At 43.2% G+C, this 24,264-nt stretch overlaps 1 protein-coding gene across 1 annotated transcript in view; it reads left to right on the top strand.

Moving 5' to 3' along the window:
• ptprsa (protein tyrosine phosphatase receptor type Sa) overlaps positions 1 to 24,264 on the top strand; it is a 207,745-nt gene that overhangs the window by 88,349 nt on the left and 95,132 nt on the right. The window contains 4 exon segments of the mRNA XM_056276854.1: positions 5,521 to 5,538; positions 14,543 to 14,653; positions 21,109 to 21,119; positions 23,752 to 23,910. Coding sequence (XP_056132829.1) covers positions 5,521 to 5,538; positions 14,543 to 14,653; positions 21,109 to 21,119; positions 23,752 to 23,910 — 299 coding nt within the window.

The following is a 24,264-nucleotide window of genomic DNA, read 5'->3' as shown; positions in this document are numbered from 1 at the left end:
GTGTCAAAGAGCTGAAAATGAAATTACCCTCCCTTGTTTCAATACTAAGGGCCTCTTAAGGTAATGTTGGCTTCGGAGGCAATTTTTCTCTGGAAAGCTCATTCAGTAGCTGGGCAGAATTTATGCTGATGTGAAAAAAGCCTGAATGCTTAAAACCCCTCAGCAGCCATCATATCCACCATCCATCTTTAATCCCCCTTCTCTAAAAACAATATGCCTCAAATCCAGCAAAGTCAAAGATAACATTTTAATAAATGCTTTTTCTGGTGCAAGGGAAGATAAATGAGGGCTCACTGATCATTGCTCAGAAGAGCTCGTTGCTGGCTTTTCTCTAGTACAACAGTTAAGAGCAAATATCCTTTAAAAGAGTCCAAGGCACACCGTTGTCTTAGTTTAGATGGCAAACCAATTAGGAATAACTGACACACTGGGAACCGCTGCTTCATTTAACATGTGTTAGTGAAAATTTATAAAGGTGTGCAACCTTACGTGGGCGGCACGGTGGCCCAGTGGTTAGCACTGTCGCCTCACAACAAGAAGGTCCTAGGGTCAAACCCCGGGGTTGTCCAACCTTGGGGGGGGGGGTCGTCCTTGTTTTACTGTTCTCCCCCTGTCTGCGTGGGTTTCCTTCGGGTGCTCCGGTTTCCTCCCACCATCAAAAAGACATGCATGTTGGAGTTAGTACTCCTGTCTGTGTGCTGACCAAGGCAATAGGAAGAAATAACTGGAGTTTGTCCCCGGGTGCTGCACAGCGGCTGCCCACTGCTCCTAGCTACACAGCTAGGATGGGTTAAATGCAGAAAAAGAATCTCCCTGCGGGGATTAATAAAGTTGTAAAAAAACAAACGTGGCCTCGCAATAGCAGGTTGCAACTAAAGCAAGATGCAACAGTCTTTTCTTTTTCTTTTCTTTTCTTTTTTTTTTTTTGTTTGCCATGTATAATAAAGGTATCAATAATTTACTAAGACAAACAGTGTTCCATGAATTCATTTGAAGTAAGTTGAATTTTTACAGAAAAGCGATTGAGGATCCCTTCAAGGAACCCTCAACGGAGTACCTGTTTTTGATGTCACTCGAGACTCAGTTGGGTTTCTGCTCTCTTCTCCACATGAAGTTAAATGCATTTTTTGGAATCAAACTCATTGTTTGACTTGGCTATAGTATCTTTATTTAAAACGTTTTTCCTCGTTTTTTCATTCATATGATATTCCTACTTTGTAAGCGGTGAGCCTCTGCTTTGTGTGTTTGAGGCATACCCATTAGCTTTCGATTTGTGAGCCATGCACAAATATGCTTACGTGTGTGTGTGAATGTGGGCAGACACTTTTCTGTTGTCTTTTGACCTGCAGGCATGCTCCAAAGTTTCAAGGAGGAATTCTGGGATTGATCCTCTGATCATTTCATGTGGGTGGGGTGAGAGTGCATTCACTGAGGACAGGAATTGAGGCATGAGTTCAACACCTTGCATTTGAACTTCCTGATCCTGCGCAGTTCCTCCACCTATCCCATATAATCTTTACTACACATCAGTTTGCTGTTTGCAAACCTGGTGTAAAGTCCCCATCTCTAAAATACCACAAGAAGAAACAATATCCAAAAAAAGAGAAGAAAAAGAATACCTTTGGCTTCATCCAGTGATGGAAAAGCCAGATCTGGCTGGCTGTGTGCTAGATCATGCTGTGTTGGCCGGGCTGTGATATTTATGTACAGAGCCCCTTGGGGAGCACTTCTCCAGAGGTATGGAGTGAGCATGACATTTCTTCCCTTGTCCCCATGGCTCCAGACCTCTGGTCCTCACTGGCCTTGTCAGCCAAAGCAGTGCCCAGAGAGAGAATAGGGTTCATGCATATTCATAAAGACTGAGATCTTTCTTTATGTCACGGTTCAAGATACTGAATGGCTTCAACATGTGCCCTTGCACACAAACTTAAAAGCATGGTACACACATGGAAGGGAGTACACAGTTTAAACCGTGGATGGGCCCTAATATATTTATAGAGAGTAAAACTTGCTCACTGACAAATAAGGCCAGGAAGGGAGAAGGCGTGTACAGATGTGGCATTGAATGCCAGGTGTTTTCTGAAACCCGCTGAGATGCCACCAGAATCTCAGATGGGTCCGCATGGTGATGAGAAGGTCAGCCAGTCGTCCTGTGGTGAGCGGTGAGAATTTGACTCACAGCCAGTCACGCAACTCCACCCGCCCTGTGCCCAGATGGGCAGCATTGTTGGCCAGATTGCCTCTGGGCAAACTACATCCTTCAATCATATTTTCTAATATATTCAGAGATTTTTTTTTTTTTTTTCAACAAAACAGCTGGGGGTGTTATGGAGAGAAAATAATGCCACATTCAATAATGCAAGGATGTCATTGGCCCTTCAAAGTATATTAAGGTCGTGTCACTCTAAGCTGATCAACCCCTGGCTCACTGAAGCTTAGATGGGGAGCTTATGGTTGTGAGATTGTGTGCCGATAATACAGGTGGATTTGCCATTGTAATTGACTCACATACTGGCTGGCTTCCATCATCTCCAACCCAAACAAAAGGGCTCAGATTCTCGCCGAATTTCCCCTGTTTAGAAATCACGAAGTTCCAGTCCCTTATTTCCTCCTGATTTCTTCCCCTTCTTTTCATTTTTGTTTTCTAGAAGCAGCCTCATTGACCTGATCTACCTCCTCAGCTGTTCAGTCCTCCCTCTTCTGCTCACCATTTCTCTCCTCTTTAGCCTTTCTCTCACAGAGAGTCCTTTTCAGGGTCAACACAACGTCCTTTCGCTTTACAAACCTGCTTTATTAACCTTAACCTTATCCTAACTATAACCTCATCTAACCTAACCTAACCTAACCTAACCTAACCTAACCTAACCTAACCTGACCTAACCTGACCTAACCTAACCTAACCTAACCTAACCTAACCTTACCTTACCTAACCTTTAACTGATAAATCCCTAACTCCTGACTAAAACCCCAAGTCAACCAAAGCAAAGTGAAGCACACAGCTTCCTGCAGCCCCTAATCAAATTCTAACTCTAACATAACCCTCCCAGAACCCTCCTACCTTGTCTTGTGATTACTCCTGATTATATGGTCTCTTAAATGGTCAGAAAAATGAGAAGAGTCTCTCCCCTGTTGTTTTGCCTGGTTTTTACAAGTTACCCTACACTGTAGTTACAACACAATGGATATAACTGTGTAAATATTGTGCACTGTGAATAGCTCCTAAATTATGACAATAATTATTTAGGTTCACAGGGCAGTTCACAATGATTAGTCAAAGTCAACATTGAAAGGCTTTTGTAAACGTACCCTGTAGTGTCTTTTAGAAATGTTTTTATTAACTTTATGAAAAATCAATTTGCCACTTTCACTCAAAGCAGGTATGCCTTATAAATTCCATAACTTTTGTGATGCCAACAGCAGCTCAGTTGTGATTATGTTGTGTGGTTGATGACAACAGACATCCTTACCTTCAAGTACATTTACCTCGCATTGACTTGTTGTTAGGTTTTGGACATGAGCACAATGCAACACAGTGCACGACTCTTATATATGTATATTTATTTATGTATGTCTTGGTCAGACCCCATATAAGCCCAGAGAGACTTGAGAACCAGGCAGAACATGACACCAAGTAATGGCCTCCTCACTGCTGGTATCACAACGGATGCATCTGTATGCAGAGCAGGAACAGCAATTTGACCAGAAGCCATTGTTAACCTAATCCTGCCCCCAAACAAATACACTGGATGGGGATTTGAAAAGTACCAGCACCACTTCACATCTTAGACATTGGCCTTCTTTTTTTTTCAAGTACCACTACAAGTCAAACTTGTGTCTTGATAGTTTTAAGTAAGTTGATTAGGGGTAGCATGCGCGCGCGCACACACACACACACACACACACACACACACACACACACACACACGGTTCTTTTATCTCATATGCACGCAAAATCATTCTGCTGTGGTGTCAAATCTAACAGACATTGTGAACTCTAGGCCCAGGATCCCCTGTGCCTGCAGGCCCTCTGGGCTAAGTAGGACACCACTTTCAGGCTGGCGCTGCCCTGTTGGCACTCTCAAGGGGCCGCCGAGAGCAGTGTACTGTCAGTTTGCCATGAGTCATCGATAGATTTAGATTGAGAGATGGAAAGACAGAAACAGAAGAAGCAAAAGGGAGAAGGCAAGAGGGATAAGGAGCAAGTGAGATTGAGACCCAGAGAGAGAGCAACAGACAGCTATATAGAGATTAGGGTCAAGAGCACAAGGCCATTTAAAGTTACATTCCTGAAGCTTTACTTCCCATACAAGCAAATCACCCTTTTGACACTTACTTTTGCTGGTGTATTAAAAAAAGGGACTTATTCATGAACATCCAAATCGTCAGTGCTTTTGTTGTTTTTCATCTTAATGCCAGGTTCGATTCCTGGCTGCTCCCTGAATTCTCGCTACATTGGCGGCAGCGGTGGGATCGAACCTGGGTTCTCCGCACCACGGGCAACTGCGCTAACCAGTCAACAAAAGGGTCTGACCCGTTCGCCAAGGGCTTGCGAGTCTACACATCCATGGTCATTACACTGTTACGCTATCATGGATAATGTCTGGATGCAGTGGAGATGACAGAACCCTTTACCAATAAATGCTACATGCTAGATTACCAATACATGTATAAATGCTAGGTGTCACTTAATGCCATCATTTCCTGGTATTTGATGTTGAGCATCCAAGAATATGGACCACTGTCCTCCACCTAAACTATATGTACATAGAGGAGGTAGCGCTATATCTGCACCTTGGGCTCAGGCTTCACTCAAGAAACCCAGTAGTTCAAACTGTCCAGAAGTGAGTTTGCCACCAAGCATATAACATAGAAAATGGTTAAAGCAAACAATATATTCAGAGAAATCCAAGACACATTTAAAGGAGACAAGGGAACAAGATGCAGGTTGGATGACCAAGGAAGTGTGTGCACATCTGTTTTAGTTTTACTTGTTTACAAGTGAGAGCCCTAATCTTGTCTGACGTAGTTTTCTTAAGTCTGAACCTTATAGTCCTTAAAGGCTCAAATTGTAGTGCAATCTAACCAGTCTAGGCTCCATTCTTGTGACACCCCTTAGTGTTTTTTTTTAACCACACCCGCAAATCAAAGGTCAGTTTTTTGGGAATCAACTGAAGATGTATCGCCTTCCAGCCATAATAAAACTCATACCAAGGATCACACACATTTCTCAGACACCAACCCTGCTATTTGCGTCTCTTCCCTTGATATGACTAGGGAGAGGAGATAAGGTGAACGAGTGTTTCAGTCATTCAAAGTCATTCGAAGTCCTCTTGTTCCTTTGTGAGACCAGCAGTGAGGTCCTTCTTTTTTTTAAAGAATATGTCCCCCTATCTGAGAGTCCCATGCGTAAAAGTTTTGATAATTGAGTCCTAACATCCAATCCAGACAATTCCTCTTAACTACAGTTTAAGTTTACGTTGAACTAAACTGCTGTTGTTTTCATTTTTGTATCTCCTCCAGAGGGTACCCCTATCCGAGGTAAGCCGTTTAATCACCACAATAAAAATAAATAAATAAATAAAAATGCAGGCCTTAACTTACACATAACCACACATAACCATCCTTAACTCCACACAAATGGCTCAATATGGGAGATACAAATAAGAGGGCCTTGAAGAAGAAAATAAAATCCATAGCTCTATCAACACCTGCCTTCTCTGTTTCCACTAACGCTAACCCTCCATCTTATTGTTCTGTGTTATCTGTGTGTTCGTTTTGTCTATTTGTGAGTATGTATGTGCTTCTCCCTATCATGTTCCACTCATTGTTGTTGTGTAATTCTTCACCCATGTTTGTGTGTATGTCCTGTGTTTATGCCCTTCCCCCAATCAGTGGGAACATTTTGAATATATTCTGCTGGTCCATTATAGTGGAGGAGACGGCAGTAATGGTTTGTGCCAGTGATATTTAAATTGCAATGGCGGTGGTGGAGGGCTGGTGTTGAGCCACCCCTGCTAATACTGGGAACGCCGTGCGGCCTGTTCACAACCCCTCCCTCTCTCCCATCTTCTTCTCTGCCTTGATCACCTTTCCTGTTCACTGCTGCTGTTGTCATCATCTATGAGGGGCGATGGTCCCGTTGTGCTACGTTAAAGACCCTGTCCCTTTCATGAGTCCCAGAGGGAGAAGGTCCTGAATAGTTGGAGCAAAAATTGGCGTAAATGAAATTACATTGATTCCCTGCCTGTTGCTTTGCAGCACCCTGTGGCTCAGGGAGGATAAACGGGAGCAGCTGCAGTGTGCAACAGCGGCCTTTTCAAAATGCCTTTGACCCCCCCCAGGGCGTTTCATATACTTGCAACGTGTTCAAACCCAAACAGAGGAGGCACTGTTCAGCAGTTGCGTATGAGGTTATCAAGGCTGGGTTGGGACTGAGGAAGAAGTTAAGTTGTGTGGCACCAGTGTTCCCCAAAAATGTGTTTTTGAAATAATTTTTCTCACTTCTTCACCTCATCTCCCGGGACAGGGACAGTTCCAGACATTTTTTTTCCCCCTCTGCACCAAAGAGGGTTTGTTGTTGAAGCATTTTATTTGCTTTGTTTGTTGTATCATTAATTCATTATTTTCACAGGTTGAGCAGGTAGGTGAACCTCCTAGTCCACAGTGAATATATTTGCATATTCAGAGAGATGGGATGAACGCTTTTGATTTCACAAATGCACTTTTGTTCCAGATATGGTGGGAATTAATTTCATCAAGACACGTTCCAAGATTACGATCTTCCATTCTAAGCCATTTCATACATGCCATACATGATAGTCTTCACGCAGTAGCATTTTGCAAAACGTCTTTGGTAAGGCTTTGCTTTTTGCAATATTAAAAAAGCCTAAAACCAAACCAGCAAAGAAAAAAAGACTCTCCTGCATCAACAATATTTGAATAAGGAGGTCCCATAAATCATATTGTGCTGAACAAAAGCGAGCATGACTTATGAACTCTATATTTGCATAATGAGATCGGCGATCCGCAAAGGCGATTTTCTCCCCCACTGTGGAAGCGCGCCATTATATGCAGACCCGGGCTCACCAGCCAGATCGGATGCAGGCCTGTGGGGAGAGATAGTGGATGGCAGGGAGGGGGTGGGTGGGTTGCCGGGGGTTTGGGGCAGCCTTGACCACAGTGTTTTACAAGGGCACAAATGGCTTGTTTGCACGGGGGGCAGATCAAAGAAAAGGGGGGTGTGAACTGGGGAGGGTAAAGGGGGTGGGGGGTGGAAACCTTCTCCCAAGTGAAAAGCCAGAGAGGTTTCTCTCAAGACCCCTCTTGCCTCCATGTCTACCTTTGCCTCAAGCCAGAAATTTCCTCTAACATGCAACAGGTGAATGACTAAACAACAAGCCTTAAAAAAAACATCAATTCCTTACTGAAAAGATTTGCCAGTTTTTCTCAGTACGCCAGTCCACAACACCAAACTTAGATTGGGTGAGCAATTGGCAGAGGTCCATCCTGAAACAGAGGTCACAGATTTTACTCTTGCAGCAGCTTAATTTTCCTTCATAGTGTCCTTTATCGTTGAACCGAATCCCTTCTGGTACACGCACGTAAGTAACCCTGTAAAACAAAAATCCTCCAAGAAACAGCTCAAAAAGCAAAATTTCCATTAACACGGTTTTCACACAAGGCCATGCAGAATCTGGCCATGAGGTGGGCAGTGGGTAGGAAGGTAGCTGGGCTCCCTACCTGCCTCATTACCAATTTCACGGGAGCGTTACAAGCCACCAGATGGGCACTGACATCAACGGCCTCACACGTGTGGCCCCATACCGTTCACATTTTAATGACCTTGGGGTGGCGCCAGAGCGTACCCAACTGACAGCCAGGACAGAAAAAAAAGAAAGACGATGCCAGGCTCGGGCTTGGCTGTCATCTGCCCGCTGCAGGTGTGTCACCCACAAGAGGACTTTTTTTTTTAATGAAATTTGCACCCAACAGTTTGTCATGCACCTAAGCATTCATAAGCAACGCTGTTTCAAATAGTTGTAGTCAAACTTTTTCAAAACATTTCAAAGTTTACAAGTAAGCGCTCAATAAACCTACAGCGATTTCCAGTGTTAGGTCGCCTTCACTTTAAGAGCTTCAGAGAACTTCAACTGTCCGCTGACTTTCTTTGAGTATGAAAGTGCTTGTAATGTTGTGGGAGAGAGTCTATGTTTGAGTGTAATTTATACCACGATAGACATTCACTGTGCACTGAGAGGAGCGAGAGGAAATGACAGCTGAGGGATACATTGGAGAGAGGATGACAAACCTGGGACTGATGAGAGAGATGAACTGAATGAAGAATAAAATAGAGGATAGAAGAGAAGTGCACTAGCAGCTGGCCTGAGCGGGCTGTGTGAGGAACAGAGGGAAAGAAGCATGAAGCGAGAGAACGATAGTCGGCCAGCCATCTTGTTGATCGCCTTAGTAAATCAGCTAGTCTGCTAGAGCACTATAATTGAATCACACAAATAGGACCAGGGCGGTCAGTACATGGAAAGGCCTGAACGAGGTGGTGATGGGGGGGGGGGCAGCCTCTCTAAAATTAATCATTCATACGACCCTTTCCTTTTATCCCTACGTCTTTCTACCCATCAGCCTATTTCTGTCTCTCTCGTAATTCTCTTCATTGTCTCCGTCTCTCGTGCTTTATCTTTGTCCATCCCTTTCTCTTTATGGCTTCGCCTCCACTAAGAATTTGCTGTGAGTTTACTGGCACTGCGTTTGTCTTTCCCTCAGTCTTTCCCTGCCTCTTTCTCTGTTATTTGCTTTCTGCCCCACTGTCTCTGTCATCACACCAAGGGTTGTCGTCTCTGCCTCTTTCTTTCTCTCTTATATCTCTCCTCCCTGTATCTCTGCCACCGTCTTTTGTTTCCTTTTCTCTGCCTCTGTCTTTTCAATGCATTCTCATCTCGTGGCAACATTTGTTGACGGTGTTGACAAAGCGGTTATATATGACATGCAAGGTACCTATCGGCAGCTGTATAGAGAAACGGATGTTGTTCCATAGACTCCAATGTTAAACATACAGGCTAAGTAATAGTGAAGGTTATGGTTAGGTTGCGGTTCATTTTAGGGTTAATGGCTAGGTAGTGGGTTACCTTCTATGTCTCATACAGACACGACACAGAAGTCGATGTTAACCCTTTGGCATCTCATACAGATGCCAAAGGGTACATTGTGCATCATCAACAGTGTCAATATTATGATGCCTTGGGATGAGCATGGGCTCATCTTTTTTTCTCCTCGCCCGCTTCCTCTACTCCTTCTAGCTCTCCCACTTAGTAATTCCCCTCATCCAGAACACAGTTTATGTCCAGGCAGTCCTCCAGGCACCCTGACACCTGCCGTCAGAGCAGCAGACAACATGGAGCGCTGTTAACCAGGGCCAGTTGACATGGCTGACTTTGACTGCCCGAGACCCTTCCCTCACACAGCTCTCCTTATCAAACAGACCAAGGCAGTGAGTTGAGCTGGAAGACATGAGACAGCGAAAGAGGAGGGAAGGGGGTAGGTTGTCTGTGTGTAGTCAGATGTGTGGTTGGGGTGTGTATGTGTGGGGGGGGGGCACGAATACTGCTTATCTTGACCATCAGCCAATTTTAACATTCCTTGTAACCCCCCAAACCAAACAAGTGCAATTTTTTTCCCACCGGTGTTACCACCCTCTAATGTCATTGCTAACTGGTATTACTACCTCTGCCACTAGAGGTAGTTGTTGCCCATCCTTTTTATGCATTACAAATCCTCGAAAAGTTTGGCAGCAACTCTGCCTGTGAGACTGCGGGACCCACCTGTACACCTGGCATTAATTTGCCTCACGTATCTGCATTGTGTCTTGTTGTGATTTGGCCAGATCAGCTATATTTGCACCTGGCATTAACATGTGTCTCCATCATCCATGCTAAGATGTGATTACGCTGCATAAAGTGCAGATATCCGTGCATACTTCATCGAGCGATGTTTTCTATTTTAAAAGTCGATCCTGTGTCACTAGGCAGGCTCAGCATGGAATGGTAAACATTAATCAAGTTACCCTGTTGTTCACACTGTTTCTTGATTTTAGAAATGGAGGACACGGCCATCCTAGACAGGTGGTATACAGAAAGCAGCTGCAGAGAAGGCAGTTTTATGCAGTTTCGCTTCTCCTTTTTGAGTGCGTCCTCTTTCCAGAGGACTATTTGGATGTAGCTGCAAGTCAGCCTTCAGGATTGTAGCATGACCTGAGTAACCGTTGTAACAAGAGATGAAATAAATGGTAACTCGAATGATCCACGTCTTGTTTTTTATGCACCGCAAAGTAAAAGGAAAATAAAACATCCAAAAAAGTTGAGTCAAAACATAATCTAGTGGGCAGGGAGCAGCATATCTGATGATTTAGTGTTAAACGGGGCAGCAAAGGGCTCTCCAAAAGCTGCCAGACTCAGTTGTACTGCAGCCAGTTTGTGTCCATCTTTGGCCATATGTCATGTCCAAGTGTCCTGAAGCACTGGAAGTAATTCTGGATGAGAGTGGGCTCGAAAGGCTCAAAAAATGTCAAATGTAAATGTGTTCAGTAATGAGCCCCGCCACAGTGCCTTCAGATTTCTAGCATATTTTTGCATTTTTCATAAGGAGAAAATGAATTAAATAGATAAATGCGTAAAAACAAAGTCGGGCCGTCGGGCGTTGTTGGTAATTGTTGCTGTGTTTGTGATAACACATCGCAGCAGGAGAGCAGAGAGACGTACGCTCCTCAGCTCCCTGCAGAGGACTCGCATCACAAGCGCAGAGCAACAGTTTAGCCAGTGGTGCCGTAAATTACTTTTTGTCACAAGGCATGTCTTTATCAGTAAAGCTCCATTGTGTGTGCGGGGGGGGGGGGGCAGTACATGTTTTGTCCACATCTTGGCAAAATAAGATTTCTGGGTGGAATTTTTTTTCTACTGTTTTTTTTTTTTTTTTTTAATTGAAGTAAAAACAAAATGCCACTGGACACTGGTGCTCTGACAAAGCACAGGCTGCCAGGGTACATAGAGCACAATTATGCAAAACAAATGTAAAGTAGTCATTTTAAGGCAAAAAAAGAAAAAGAAAAAAGAAGACAAATGGAAAAGGAGATGAAAGGGTGCTGTGACAATGTGTGCATTTGTGGGGGGTGGGGGGTAGAAAGTGACTAAAGAATGGGGCGATAATTTGTTTGGATTCCAGTTTATTTACATTCCAGTTTGCAGTTTATTATGATACTTTGAATTAACTGCCTGGTCTAAAATAAACCTCCCTGTTTGATGGAGGCTGGAAGCACAGAGGATGCCGCAAATTCATTCAGATATGCCTTTCAAATAAAATTCCCACCCATTGTCCTCATTGATCCTGCAAGAAAAGGTGAGAGCAGCGCAAGGCGCATGTCGGATACAGGGACAGAATGAAAGAGGGAAACGTGGGCAAGGCCGATATGAAACACAGATGAAAAATGCACAACAACACAACACCAATGGGATGTTTGCAGCCCCGCTCTTCAATTGAGTCTAGTGATATGGAGACAGACAGACTGAGGGGAGGGTAAAGAAAAGTGAAATGGAATAAAGTAATACTGATATCCGTCTTATTTCCCCCCCTCTCTTGCTCTCTCTCTCTCTCTCTCTCTCTCTCTCTCTCTCTCTCTCTCTCTCTCTTTGCCGCCTTTCCTCATCACCCTCCCTTCCTCGCCTCTTCTTTTTGCTTCTCTTTTCCAATCTCTCCCTTTCCTTTCCTTCTTTCCTTTTGCCTCCCATCTCTTCCACCTTCCCCTTGCTTGCTCTCTCTTTCCATTCCTTCACCCTCCCCAACTTCCCCCAGCTAAAGCAGTGTCTCTATGCTCTTCAAAGCTCCACTTTGAAATAATGGCTGGAAACATGTAATGAAGCCAGCAGGGACCAGGGAGTAACAGCTAATACCGCCTAGTGAGGAATGTTCACCTTAGACAGCAAGGCACAGAAAGAAAAAGAAAAAAAAAGAAGCAATTTTCCGCCATCTCTAGCTCTCTTCCGTCATGAAGCAACATCCACCGGATCCTCTCGGGCTTCTAATTGGCTCGTAATTATTTTTGTTTGGCTGTTTATTTGTCACACTTGGCATATCCTCATCCTGGTGGATAGTCTTCATAAAATAGTCATCCTGGTTTTCTGGCTGCAGGAATGTATTTGACAAGTGATTCACAACATTTTTGGCTGGTGATAATAGAGAAGTTTAGCTCGGTAGCACTGACACAGACGCACACTGACAGCTAATACAATAACATAGGGAAATACTGGCCGGGTAGGAGAGGCGAATACGCCCCATTGAGGAAGGACACCCGCCCTTGTGCTTTTTCACTGAGGACTCAGCAAGTGATTAGTATACTAAGTTGTACAATTACACTTTCAATTATAAATGTAGATTAAAATGTTTTTTTTCAAACTGTAGCACTGCAGGAGCGAAAAATCCTCAAGAGGCGCATCTTCACCTGTCTGTCCTACCCTCCATGTGGCACATGAGAAAGACTTCACTTAACAGCAGTCAAACTGTGTGATCACTGGCAGCCCAAAAAAAAAATAATCAGATAAAAGCTGCAATGTAAGCTGCAGTTGTGTCATTGTACGCCACAGAAGCAGCAAAATAACTCACTTAGCTTGAAATCCTTTGCTTCAGGGGTTTCAAAATGTAATATGGCGGGGGGGAGTTGGGATGACGGGCCACTGGCAGACCTCTCTGAAATGGTCTGCCTAACGTCGGACTTCATACCATCCTTATTCTGCACTCACTGAGCACGCTCCAGCCCACCTGCCACAGGCTGGCGCTCGCTATTCCAGGCACACTTCAAACAGGTCCAAATCAGGTCCCAGCGCGTACGCTATGGGAAGCCTGTGCCACCTGCACTCTGTAGGTAGATGTTTTCATTTAGCTCATGGGCTCTGTGCCAGGGTATCGCTCTTTGCTGAGAAACAGAGTTATCTGGGCTGCTGAGGGAAGCAAAAGGCAAGAAAGACGCGGCTGGAATTTGATTCAATTTGGTTTTCTTACAATGGCTGTCCTTACACGGAATCAAAGTTACAAAATACTGAGTAAGTTTTGAAATGTAGCCTAGATGGAAGCGAGGCTAATCTCGATAATTACTGGGATTGATGGACTCATTTGTGGCATCGCAGAAAAGTGTTATTAGATCAATGTACCAGAATGGTAGCCTTGTACAATGATGCAGTTCATTCCACTCCGCGACGTGATGGAGTAGGATATGGTATATTGCAAAGAAGCCCAAGCAGCGCATGGCGTATTGATGCTTCTGGGCTAAACGCTAATGAGCGCCGGTGCTCTGTTTGTCAGGGAGACTGCGACGGCAATCTGTCTACTGCACCGAGCCAGCCAGAAGCACTAATGATATCATCACCAAGCACCATCAACAGGCTCTAACGAGGAATCATCTGACACCCATTGTTCAACACTGCCTCTGCCGCCACAACACCACCGCCCACACGCCTCCATCTTCAATCTCACCACCGTATAGTTTTGATGGACTCTATTTTCACATGCTCATGATAAAATCTGAAAAGAGAAAGGTAGAACATTCTGTGTAGGTGAGACAAATAAACCTGAGGGGCTTATAAAAATATCTCACTTTCCTAAAAGAAAAAAAAAGGTGGAAAAATAAGCAGATACAGGGGTGAATTGGGAACAAGGAGGACCCAAACAACAGCAATTTCTGCATGGTTTATGACTAGTATAATCACAGGATGCATGACTAACAAATAAGAAAAAACTGAATTTTGGAAAGGCCTGATGCTGGGTAGATGGTGTAGCTGGATAGGTGCCTTTTCTCCCAATGTATTTGGGATATGATGTAGGAACAAGATGCCTTTGTTCTCTGACAATTTGTTATCGCACTGTTAGCGATTCATTGAGCCATGGGACTTCAGAGAGGGTGGACTGCTGCGCTAAGCAGCCTCTCACCGTTGTTCGTTTGGACTTGGACCGATGAAACATGTCTGGAATTTTCCCATGACCCCAACCAACACACACACTCCCATGGTGAGTGCGTTGCAAGGGGCAATCTTTAAAAATCAATCAATCTGCAGGATCATCTTTACACCATCTTCCACAACCTCTCATCCCACGTTTATCATTACTGTGTCTACCTCGGTAGTTTTAATAGCAAACCCACAAACCCCTTACATATCCGCAACGCTACAAATTCAGTATGACTTATTCAGTTCACACACTTATTTATTTAATTCATTCTCTTCTCATTTGCGGACATCCAGGGCTGGAGAGGAACACGCTTGTCTCGGCGATTCTCTTTGGCGTTGCAGGGATCAGTGGTTTCAGGCAAAACGGTCCTGGGATATTCATGAAGACCCTCCATTAAGGGGAGGTTTTTCTGACTCTTGTGAATTCACTGACAGACTGACTAATTTTTTTTTTTACCTTGCTCTCTTCCTCTGTTTTTTTTCTCTCTCTCGTTCTGTCTCTCCCGCCCATCTCGTCTACGTCGGGCGTTGTCATTTCCCAGGTGCCCTGCAGATCGAGAACAGCGAGGAGACGGACCAGGGGAAGTACGAGTGCGTGGCGTCTAACGTGGAAGGCGTGCGCTACTCGTCCCCCGCTAACCTTTACGTGCGAGGTAGGGAGCCACCCGGTCCCGGAGCCAGGCCGTTTAAAAAATAAAATTAAAGTAGAAATTTTAAAAAAATAAATAAATCCATCCTTTGTTTACGTAAGTGTACAATGTAGCTCAGCTTAACATGGCATTACTGTCAGCTTCAGCAAATAATCACTGCTTGCATTTTGAAACTGTATATCTATATCTATATAGATATATAATATAAATCTATATAGATATATATAGATATATATAAACAAAAGAAATTCCCAAGTAATACAATACAAATCTTGTGTCATTGATAGTAGTATTGTCTGCCCATATATGTAATGTGACATGCTCTGAAGCTTCCAAGTGTGAAACTATAATTGACCAACTAACGCTCTTCTCTGTGATGATGTCATGCTCCATTTTGTGTCTTTTAATGCCCTCCCCTACTCACTCGGAAGGAAATGTGTAGCTCAACAAAACCGTATGTCTTTACATTATCGGTTGTGAGATGCCTTTTTTTTCTTTTAAATGTAATGAGACTTTCATTTCAACCGGTTAAAGTTACAGAACCCAAAAAGAGTCACCAGGGACTTCTTTTTGATTAGGTTTTATTTTTTCAGGTACAGGAACACGACGGTAAGTCTGGATTTTGATCGAGTGGCAAGGTTGTAGTGCCCACCGATCAAAATCTCAAATCTCTCAGTCTCCGCCAGATTTTGGGAGGTGAAAAAGGTTTGGATTGTTGTGAATTCATAGAAAAGCAGAGTTAAAACGATCAATTGAAAACCACTGTTTAATATATACCATATAAATAGTGGTCTTGCTTTTTTTTTTTCCTTTTTCCTTTTTCTTTTTTGTTTACGGTGTTCTAGAGCATTAATCCATAGTATTTCCCCACCGCTGCTTCGGGGTTATATCTCGAAAGCCTTTTACAGTCGGCAGTAATTTCGGCTGGCGTGTTCCAGCAAAGTGAGGATATGAAAAACAATCAGTCTCAGGGAACGTTGGGTTTCTTACGAAACAGCCAATGAAGACAAAAGCCTGCTCCCTACCTCTAATGCTAAACGACAATATATCCCTGGCGAGGGAGCTTTAATAAATTGAGGCAGATGCATTTTCGACATGTATTATTTATTTTGTGCATATTAAAAAAAGATGCCTCGGTATCTACTCAGTTTGTTCTCTCTGCTGTGTACCAAATAACGTTGTTCCCGCTAAATAATTCACTGCACTGACATTATAAAATGGGTCAGAGAGCTGCTCTTTTATTATTATTGTTATTATCATACCCTGCGAAGGAGCTGTGTAGGGAAGAAAAACTTGACTAGGAGGGACACGGGGGGAGGGGGGAACAACAACTTTGAAAGAAAATAAGCGCCTCCTCCCTGTGTGTGAGGGGGGGCGGGGGGCTCACATGTTCTCTGCTGAGCTCTTGTTGCACTCATGCCTTGTCCAGACGTACACTGGTATTTTTTGAAAACGTAGCTTTTTCTACGCATTTTGGCCTTGCGTCCACACGCAAACTGCGTTATAGGTCACTGGAAACGGACCTTTTGGAAAACTCCTTCCAGGGTGAAGATTCCCAGAAACTCTATTTTCAGTGTTGACGTGTGGACGGGGAAAACAGAGTTCTTGAGCTTTTGGATTGTTGTTGACTGTTTTTTTTTTTCCCAGCTTCTGATTTGCCAACATGGCTTTAGGGTTAGGGTTATATCACCGCAAGTTGGTTTGGCGTGCTCTTGACAGCGCATTCATTGTGCTGAGTAGCATGTGTTTTTGCGTTTTCATTATGACGGGGATTTATTTTTCTTTTAAACAGTGCTTATGTGGACGGGATTTTTTTTTTAAGAATGAAGAAGGAAAAACCTTGTTTTCAAAAATACCTGCGTACGTGTGGACTAGGCATTAATGTCAAATAGATATCCACCTTGCTCACCCACAGTGTGGAAGAAAATAAAAGGCCCATTGCAAATTGTAGTAGAGAGTTCCGTAGAGGTGATTAAGTAATAACAACGGGAGCACTTTGTCAACATAGCACTGGCATACTACCACTTATATTTGTCAAATGCAGGCAGCTATGAAGTAGGGCAATCGCAACAGCTCCCCTGTGCCTACCTTAAAAGGAACCCAGGAAGGGTGCTATTACAGAGGTCGCTCCACACCATGCCGTTCGTTTCCTGTAACACACTCATTTATGCCTTGACGGTGTCAACCTTTGTCTCTTTTTCAGTTAACTCTCAGTCGATTCTGATATTTGATGTTGAATATGTTTTGTTCACAAAGCAAATTGCACTGGAGATTAGCAGCTGCGGCAGGGATCAATTTTCTCGGGGGGGGCGGGGGGGTTGTGTGCAGCAGACCAGAACTACTTCTAAGTTTAAACTGCAATGGCGTGTCACTGGTAAGCGTCCTCACTGCAGGTATCTTCTTAAGCCGCAGCTGGTAATTTCAGCCCAAACTGTGTCCTTTTTTTTCTTTTCTATCTCTCATTAGTTTTCTCTTTATTTTTTCCTTTATTTGGTTTCCTTACCTAACAAAAGCAAATATGGCCGCTGCGGAAGCCTCTCCCGCTGGCCATAAGGAACTTGTGAAATTTTGAATTATGATTATGGTACGCTTGATTTGACTCCAGTGGCAGCCGTATATATATATATATATATATATTTATATATATATATATTTATTTATTTATTTTATTTTTTCTTACCAGGCGATTGCGCAGCCACTGGGTTGAATCTGATTGTTTTGGGGGTCAAAGCTTAATTTAGGGGAGGGGGGAGGGGGGTTGAGAAGCGAGTGTTCTTTAAAAAGGGGTGTCACTGATAGCAGGGAGAAAAAGAGAAAAAAAGGATGAAAGAAAAGGGAAAATGTAGCTGCAGCTAAACACCTTGAGGTGGCTTTTTTTACTCTCTCTGTGTTTCCCCTATTTTTCTCTTCTCCTCATGTCATTGTGTTCTGCATCAACCCCTTTACATCCCTCAGAGCTTCGAGAAGGTTGGTGTGTTTTTTCTTTTTTACTTTTTTTAACCCACATTTGAAAGAAAAAAAATCAACATGTTGCAAATTTTTAGCTGTTATTAACCTATTACAAAGCTCGATTCATTAATTTGAAGAGATCTTAAACGATTGAATCCGAACTGCTAAATGATTATGAAAGAAAAAAAAAATCTTTTCATTCGAAAGAAGAAATGATGAAAGCAAAAACCCGATTAGCTCGGGTTTTGTTACTTTACTTTTATGTTTGCATTGTGGGGCCTTTTCTCGTTTTGCATCCTTTGGTATTGCTTCTGCACTGAAAGGCTTTCTTGCACGTGTTGTCATGGAAACCCAGCACGTGGACATAACAGGACATGTTGCATGATGGGAGAATGTAACTGTGCTTGCATGCCTGTGCAGAATCCCTTTGGCCGTGTTGGTATTTTTCTTTCTGCCTTCCCTGTGTTGTGTTGAATTCTTCAGTTCCTTCTCTTTCCTTGGTTATTGTAAAAATATTTTCCCCGACGCAATCCTTCTTTTTGGCTCCCCTTAATTTTGTTTGTATTTTTGTGTTGTGGTTTATGGTGTAGTGTGTGTGTGTGTGTGTGTGTGTGTGCGTGTGCGTGCAAATTTCCGTTACTTTTGTTTCCCGTTGAGTTTTGTCCCCCAACTTACATTTTCGTTGAAACCTTTGCCCTTTAATCATTAGTTTGTTCGTAGGGTTTTGGTTTTCTTTCTAAATGATGCTTCTCTGCTTCTTCAGCCATGGAGCATGAATGTGAATGCTAAATGAAATAATAATAAGTGTGTGCATACAGCCAGTGTTCCTGTCATCTTGTTTATAGCAATCCATTACCCAAAAAAATGGGACCTGATTGGTCCTGATTGGGTTCTGTGGTGATTTCACCCAGCCATTAAGGGATGCCATTTACAGTGTCATGCGGATCAATAGCAATATAATGACTACACCATCACGTTTGACGTCTCTTAGCGGGTGCACAATGATGGCTTTTAATTTCAAACGACAGCGCCTAGATGCGATTGCTTTTCTTGACTGACTGCTGTTTTTGTTTCCTGGTAGTTAGGAGACTCGATCAAATTCTGAATTATTATTCAACCCCCACCACCCACCCCACCCCACCCCCCGAAACACACATACAAATTAACCTAAAAATGCACACACACTTCTCTGCTTTGCATTTTTGATTTGACTTTTTTGGATTGACATGAGCCAGATAACGGCGTTTTCCAAATTGAACTAAAAAAATAATTCATAGTGGCGTTCTCTTTTTCTGCGTCTGCGCTACGATCCAGGAACATTTCGAAGAGGGTGCCCAATTATCTGTGGATCAGTGCATGCAGAGGTTATTGATTTATGTTGTAACAGGGACTCCACCAACTTCCCATAATCTCTTGAGATGTTCCACCTAAAATGTTACTGTGGGCTTGTGCGTAGGCTTTTCTCAAGCATACATTAAACTGAATCAGAGCCAGGTCTGTCTTAAATCTTATGTCACTGGCTGCAGTAACCCTGCCTGTAAATTCTATGGCTCCACTGCTCTTGTGAATGATTTTTTTTGGGAGGGAGCCAAGTGTTTGGCTAGGGGACTCGCATTGGGATTAACAAGTCCTTCTGATCAGGAGTATTACTTCTTGGGGGAAAGAGACAACACAGTTGAACCCCTACATGCCTCTTAAAAAGAGTAAGGGTGATATTTACCTGTGTATGTCAGTGCCTGAAGATACCTTTTCAGTCAAACCTTTGTTAGACTTCTTCTGCTCCTACAAAGGGTCCATCATTCAGAAAGCATGTCCAGAATCTCTAGTGATCCAACAGCAAACAAAACAGTCCTACAAATGCATTTGTGTGTTTTTATCCATAGAGGTTGACTGAGCACAAAATCGTGTAGCTCAATCAGCTGCGATGTGTACCATGTAACTGTGATGTTACAGTGTTTGAATTTAAATGTACTGCTTCTCCCTCATGTGAGCTGTCTGAATATATAAAAACCACCAAGCTGCACATTTTACCTCAAGAAGGGGGAAAGGGAATAAGCAGAGGACATGCAGCAGAGATCCAGAAATGGACCCAAGTCTCACAGTTTTGCAATCCAGCCTGAGCCCACATGGTACACACTCATCTGGTTGAACCGCCGAAACACCCATAAAGCTCTCTTGGCTAACCTCAAGGCTAGCATCAACTGAAAACACATACCATAGAGTGGCCCCCCTTTCTTGGGCCCTGACCAATGCAGAGGAAAAATCTTTCAGGGCTCAGAGTCCATTTGCTGCTGCTTTTTAAATCCCAGTTACAAAGTTATGCACCTTCTCTTTGTTGGGGATTTAATGAACCTGCTTACCAAAATCCCCCAAAACCTCAGTTGCACAAAACTACCATCACCACTGGGGGCATCCTGACTGTTCATGCAGTTAATCCCACTTTGCACCAGTTATCTAGTCTCCTTGGTTCAAATTCACCCCAGGACATTTTGCTACATGCCTTTCCCCCTCTCTAGCCTATCATTCACAATATCCACTTTTCTGTCCAACAAAGGCCACAATTGCCCCCTAAAAAATTGAGGGGGGTCTTTCTTGCACAATCCTATCCTAAACACAGATGAGATGATTATTGGTTCCAAAAGCCCCTTGTACCAGTTAACAGTTAAGATTTGCTTCATTCATAACTAGCAGAGGATGCTGTGAATACCGTTAAGAGTCTAGTTTCTTTCCGCAAAAGGGCATTCTCAAACCATGGCATAATCCCATTTAAGAAAAATTTAAAAGAAATCCCCAAAAGATCGATTCAGACCCACATTCAGCCGAAATGTATCAAAGATGCAGCAAGACTGTGCTGTGATGTGTGCATGTGCATGCTTGCCCTTCCTACAATACGATGATGCCTGCCTGAGTTTGAATGTGCTTGCATGTCTTGCTACTGCATTTGTGTGTAACGTTGGGAAAGAAAGCTAGATTACACCTTATGTTTTCACTGGTCAAAGCAAAATCCTGCCATCTCTATTAGATGTTTGTCTCAAGGGGTCATAGGGTTGACAGTTCCCCATCACAAAATCACATTGGTATCAGAACTGCATTTATTTTTTTATACAAAAAAAGAGTTCTAGCCCATCTTAATCTGATGCAACTATATCAATAAACTGCCTTTTCCAATCCATATGATTAGATTCACTAATAACATCGCCACAGTAAGGGGTCATACCTGCAATACCATTTGCTTGCTTGTCTTCCACCTGTAAATGATGGAAAAAGTAGCATATTCCAAAATCCCCTCTATCTGCTGTTTGCTATTATAATATACCCCTGCCCAGACTCCTGTCAGTTTCCTTTAAGTAATAATTTCCATTTTGATGAGCCACCCATAGTGACTATTTAGTATTGGTGCAGCCAAGGTGTGTTAATACTGGCCGGCCCCTGTGGTTTGTATGTAAATGCCCGAGGCCTCACCCAGCAAGTGTGACTAAAGGATCTCCATACTGTGCCTGTGTCCTCAGGCAGCAAGAGGGTGTAATCTCAGCTTCAAGGTGACACTAAAGGCTGCACATTATTTTGGCTTCCCCCTTCATTTTGGGGCAGCACAGACTGCCTCACCAAAATGGCCGATAATGTCTGCCTGCTGACCTCTGTTTTTTTGGCACACATCCCTCTACAACACCGCCCACCATTAGAGATAGTGCAGTACTCTGGCATTCTCTCTCGACCGCTTTTCACCTCGTCCACTGTAAGACTTCTTTAGTTGTCTTTCTCTCCACATTGGGGCTTGAAACAAGATAATATGTAGATAGTAGTCCAAATAAAAGGCATTTTTTTTATTTCTCTCTCAATTCCAAATGGGCCGGCTGGGCTCCTGGTCTCTGTGAATGAGGAGCGTGTCCATACAATTGGGATTCCTCAATTTTTTTTTTGTTTTTTTTTTGTTTCACTGGCTTTATCTAAAGGGTAGTATAGCAGTGACACACAAATACACATGCACTTACCACATCATCACCACCTCTCAGCTTCTCAGATCATATAGAGCCAGCTGCATCAATTAGTAGTACTTACGGCAAACCTCCATTCACTTCACACAGAATTATGTCAGACCAGTGGCAGGACAGTGACTCAAAAGATGCCAACACTGAGACTTATATGGCTTTCTTTTTTTCTTTTTCTTCTTCTTTTTTTTTTTTTTACAGTTTTTCACTGGGCTCATAGGCTTGTTGGATTTCCCCCTACAAAAACAGCACTACAATGCATTGACTGACCTTGAACTCACAATCCTTCGTCCTTACCAAAAGCAGAACTCATCTGCAAGCGTTTAACTAATAGGCCTTTCCCCGGAAATTAGTATTTTTTTTCCTGGTTTTTGCAGACCTCTACTGTTTTTAATTACCAATTACGTCATGCTAAGTTTATCAGTACCATGATGCCGACATGCAGGTCAGGAAAATGTTTCACGCAGCGGACAGAGTGGCTGGTTCTTCTCAAAATTCACCATAGACTGTGCCTTCTTTTCTGGCCACCTAGCTTTTTGAGAGTAGAATAGGGCCCCAAAAATCATGGTTGGCTAACTGCCAAGGTGGCGGGTAGCAAAGAGGAATTTGCCAGTTACAGCCAGTGTTTACCAGTATTGGGCTTTTGGCTGGCGCTAGCGGTTGATGGTCATTTCCTAGCCAGTCCTTAAGTGTAGGTGACCAAAGGTGAAAGGAGACATCTTCCTGTGTGAAACCTCATTCACTCAGCCACTACAGCTCCCGGTCCATTGGCTGATCCGAGCCCCAGGGAGAGAAGAGCACCATCTGACACACCCTGAAAAAGAAACCTAATAGCTCTATTCAGCATTATATCCTTTATTTGAATCAGAGACTAAAAATCAAAGACAAACAACAGCTGAAAAACATCTAATAGCATTGATGCATATCCCTTTGTTCAACACAGCTGCACTCTGGTTCTGTCTATGCTGTTTGGACTTAGTTCTTTTTGTGAATTTTTTTAGTTTGATTTTTTTTAATTTTCCTTTTATTTGTGCGTGTGTGTCTGGAACAATGCTAGATTTGGGAATGAATGGCATGCTTGGATGGGCTTGGGTGACATTTTGGACTGTATTGGTTTTTTGTGTCTGCCCAAGTGGATGGGGGCGCACCCGACTGTATACGTCACTCATGCCATAGCCACACCCATGCATGTCCGTGTGAGGAATGGGCTGCCCTTTCACCTTTGTTGTTCAGTTAGGCGCCTTTTCTAAACAGTTAGAATGTAATGATATATTTTCAGACCCCACTTGTTGGGTTTTTCTGAGGATGATTTTTCAAATCAACGCGTTTTTAGAAAACCTCCAAATTTCACGACTTGATGCCCAACTTCCACCTTCCATTTCCAGACAATGGACATTTTACCTTACCTAAAGCTCATGCGCCCTACAGTAAAATCCCATTTTAATTACAGTTAACAGCTTAGATGACTCCTTCACAAATGTTACTGAGGTTCCCCCCTTTTTTTTTTGTTTTGTTTTGAGAAAACCTTCTTGTTTGGAGTGGAGATTTTTTTAATAGATCATTGTAGCCTGTGAAACATTGTCATTTTTTGGCAATGGGTATTTCGATCTTCTAAAAAACCTTTTCTTAATAGGTTTTCTTTCTTTCGTTTTTTTTTATGGACTACAAAATTTCATGTTGTACAAGTTAGCATTCTCCTAAAGGTCAGCATGGAACTTTTTTGTCCTCCATGTCAGGACATGCAATGGCCATGGCCTATAATCAACACTACAGGAGACTTACAGGGCTTTTACAGCACATAAAGAGTGCTGTAAAAGAGTTTGTGTAACGAATAATGTGATTATTATCCTTAATTATCCTGTGGCGGCTATAGAATGTCACCACTCATGTATAACTCATGCACAAGTCCTGTGTAAATGTATTAGTAATGACATACACAGCAGAAAGTAAAGTCGCAATTTTAAATGTGGAATGGCTGTTAAAAGCCAATGATGGCAGAGATTTGTTCACCACTTGGATGCTACCTACCATGCCAGCTTGGTTTATTAATTGATGAACAAAGCCAGAATGACTGTACAAGTTACCACCTGTGCACATTGATGCTCATTCAAGCAGGTAAAACAATCCCTTTAGCGTTTGTGTAGGTGATATCTGTGCCCTTAGTTTGTTGAAAGTGGTCAAAAAATTGTCCCTTGCAACGATTATGCGAATCCCATTTGGATCGACACGGTGTTTATGGAATGCTACCTGCCCTCAATGGCCCCTCAGTCTTTCCCTCCCCTACCCAAACCCCCAGACTTCCCATGTCACACTTGCATCAAGGTGCAATGTTTGATGCAGGGAAGGTTTAGTTGATTCTTGATTTTAAGCCCCAGTGTGTGAGACCTCCAAACCCACTTTGAGCAATGGCCTTCCTTTCATTTTGGTCCAGAATCACAGTCTCCTTATTCTATTCCCATTTCCACCCTCCTCCTCCTCCTACCCCCTTCCCCCACCAACCCCACTCCCTACCCTCCCCCTTCCCTTTGCCTACAGTACAGTATGTCTGCGTGACCATCCATGTCTTTCTGTCTGCCCGTCTTTCTGTATGTATCTGTCTGCTGTCTTGCTGCTTGGGTCTGTTCTGTCCTGCCTCGTGTCCCGTCCCTCGTCTCTGTCCTTCCTGTCTTTTCTATC

This window comes from Lampris incognitus, chromosome 3 (assembly GCF_029633865.1).
Source record: "Lampris incognitus isolate fLamInc1 chromosome 3, fLamInc1.hap2, whole genome shotgun sequence".
NCBI classification, from domain to species: Eukaryota; Metazoa; Chordata; class Actinopteri; order Lampriformes; family Lampridae; genus Lampris; species Lampris incognitus.
This window is presented reverse-complemented; position numbering and strand designations above follow the sequence as displayed.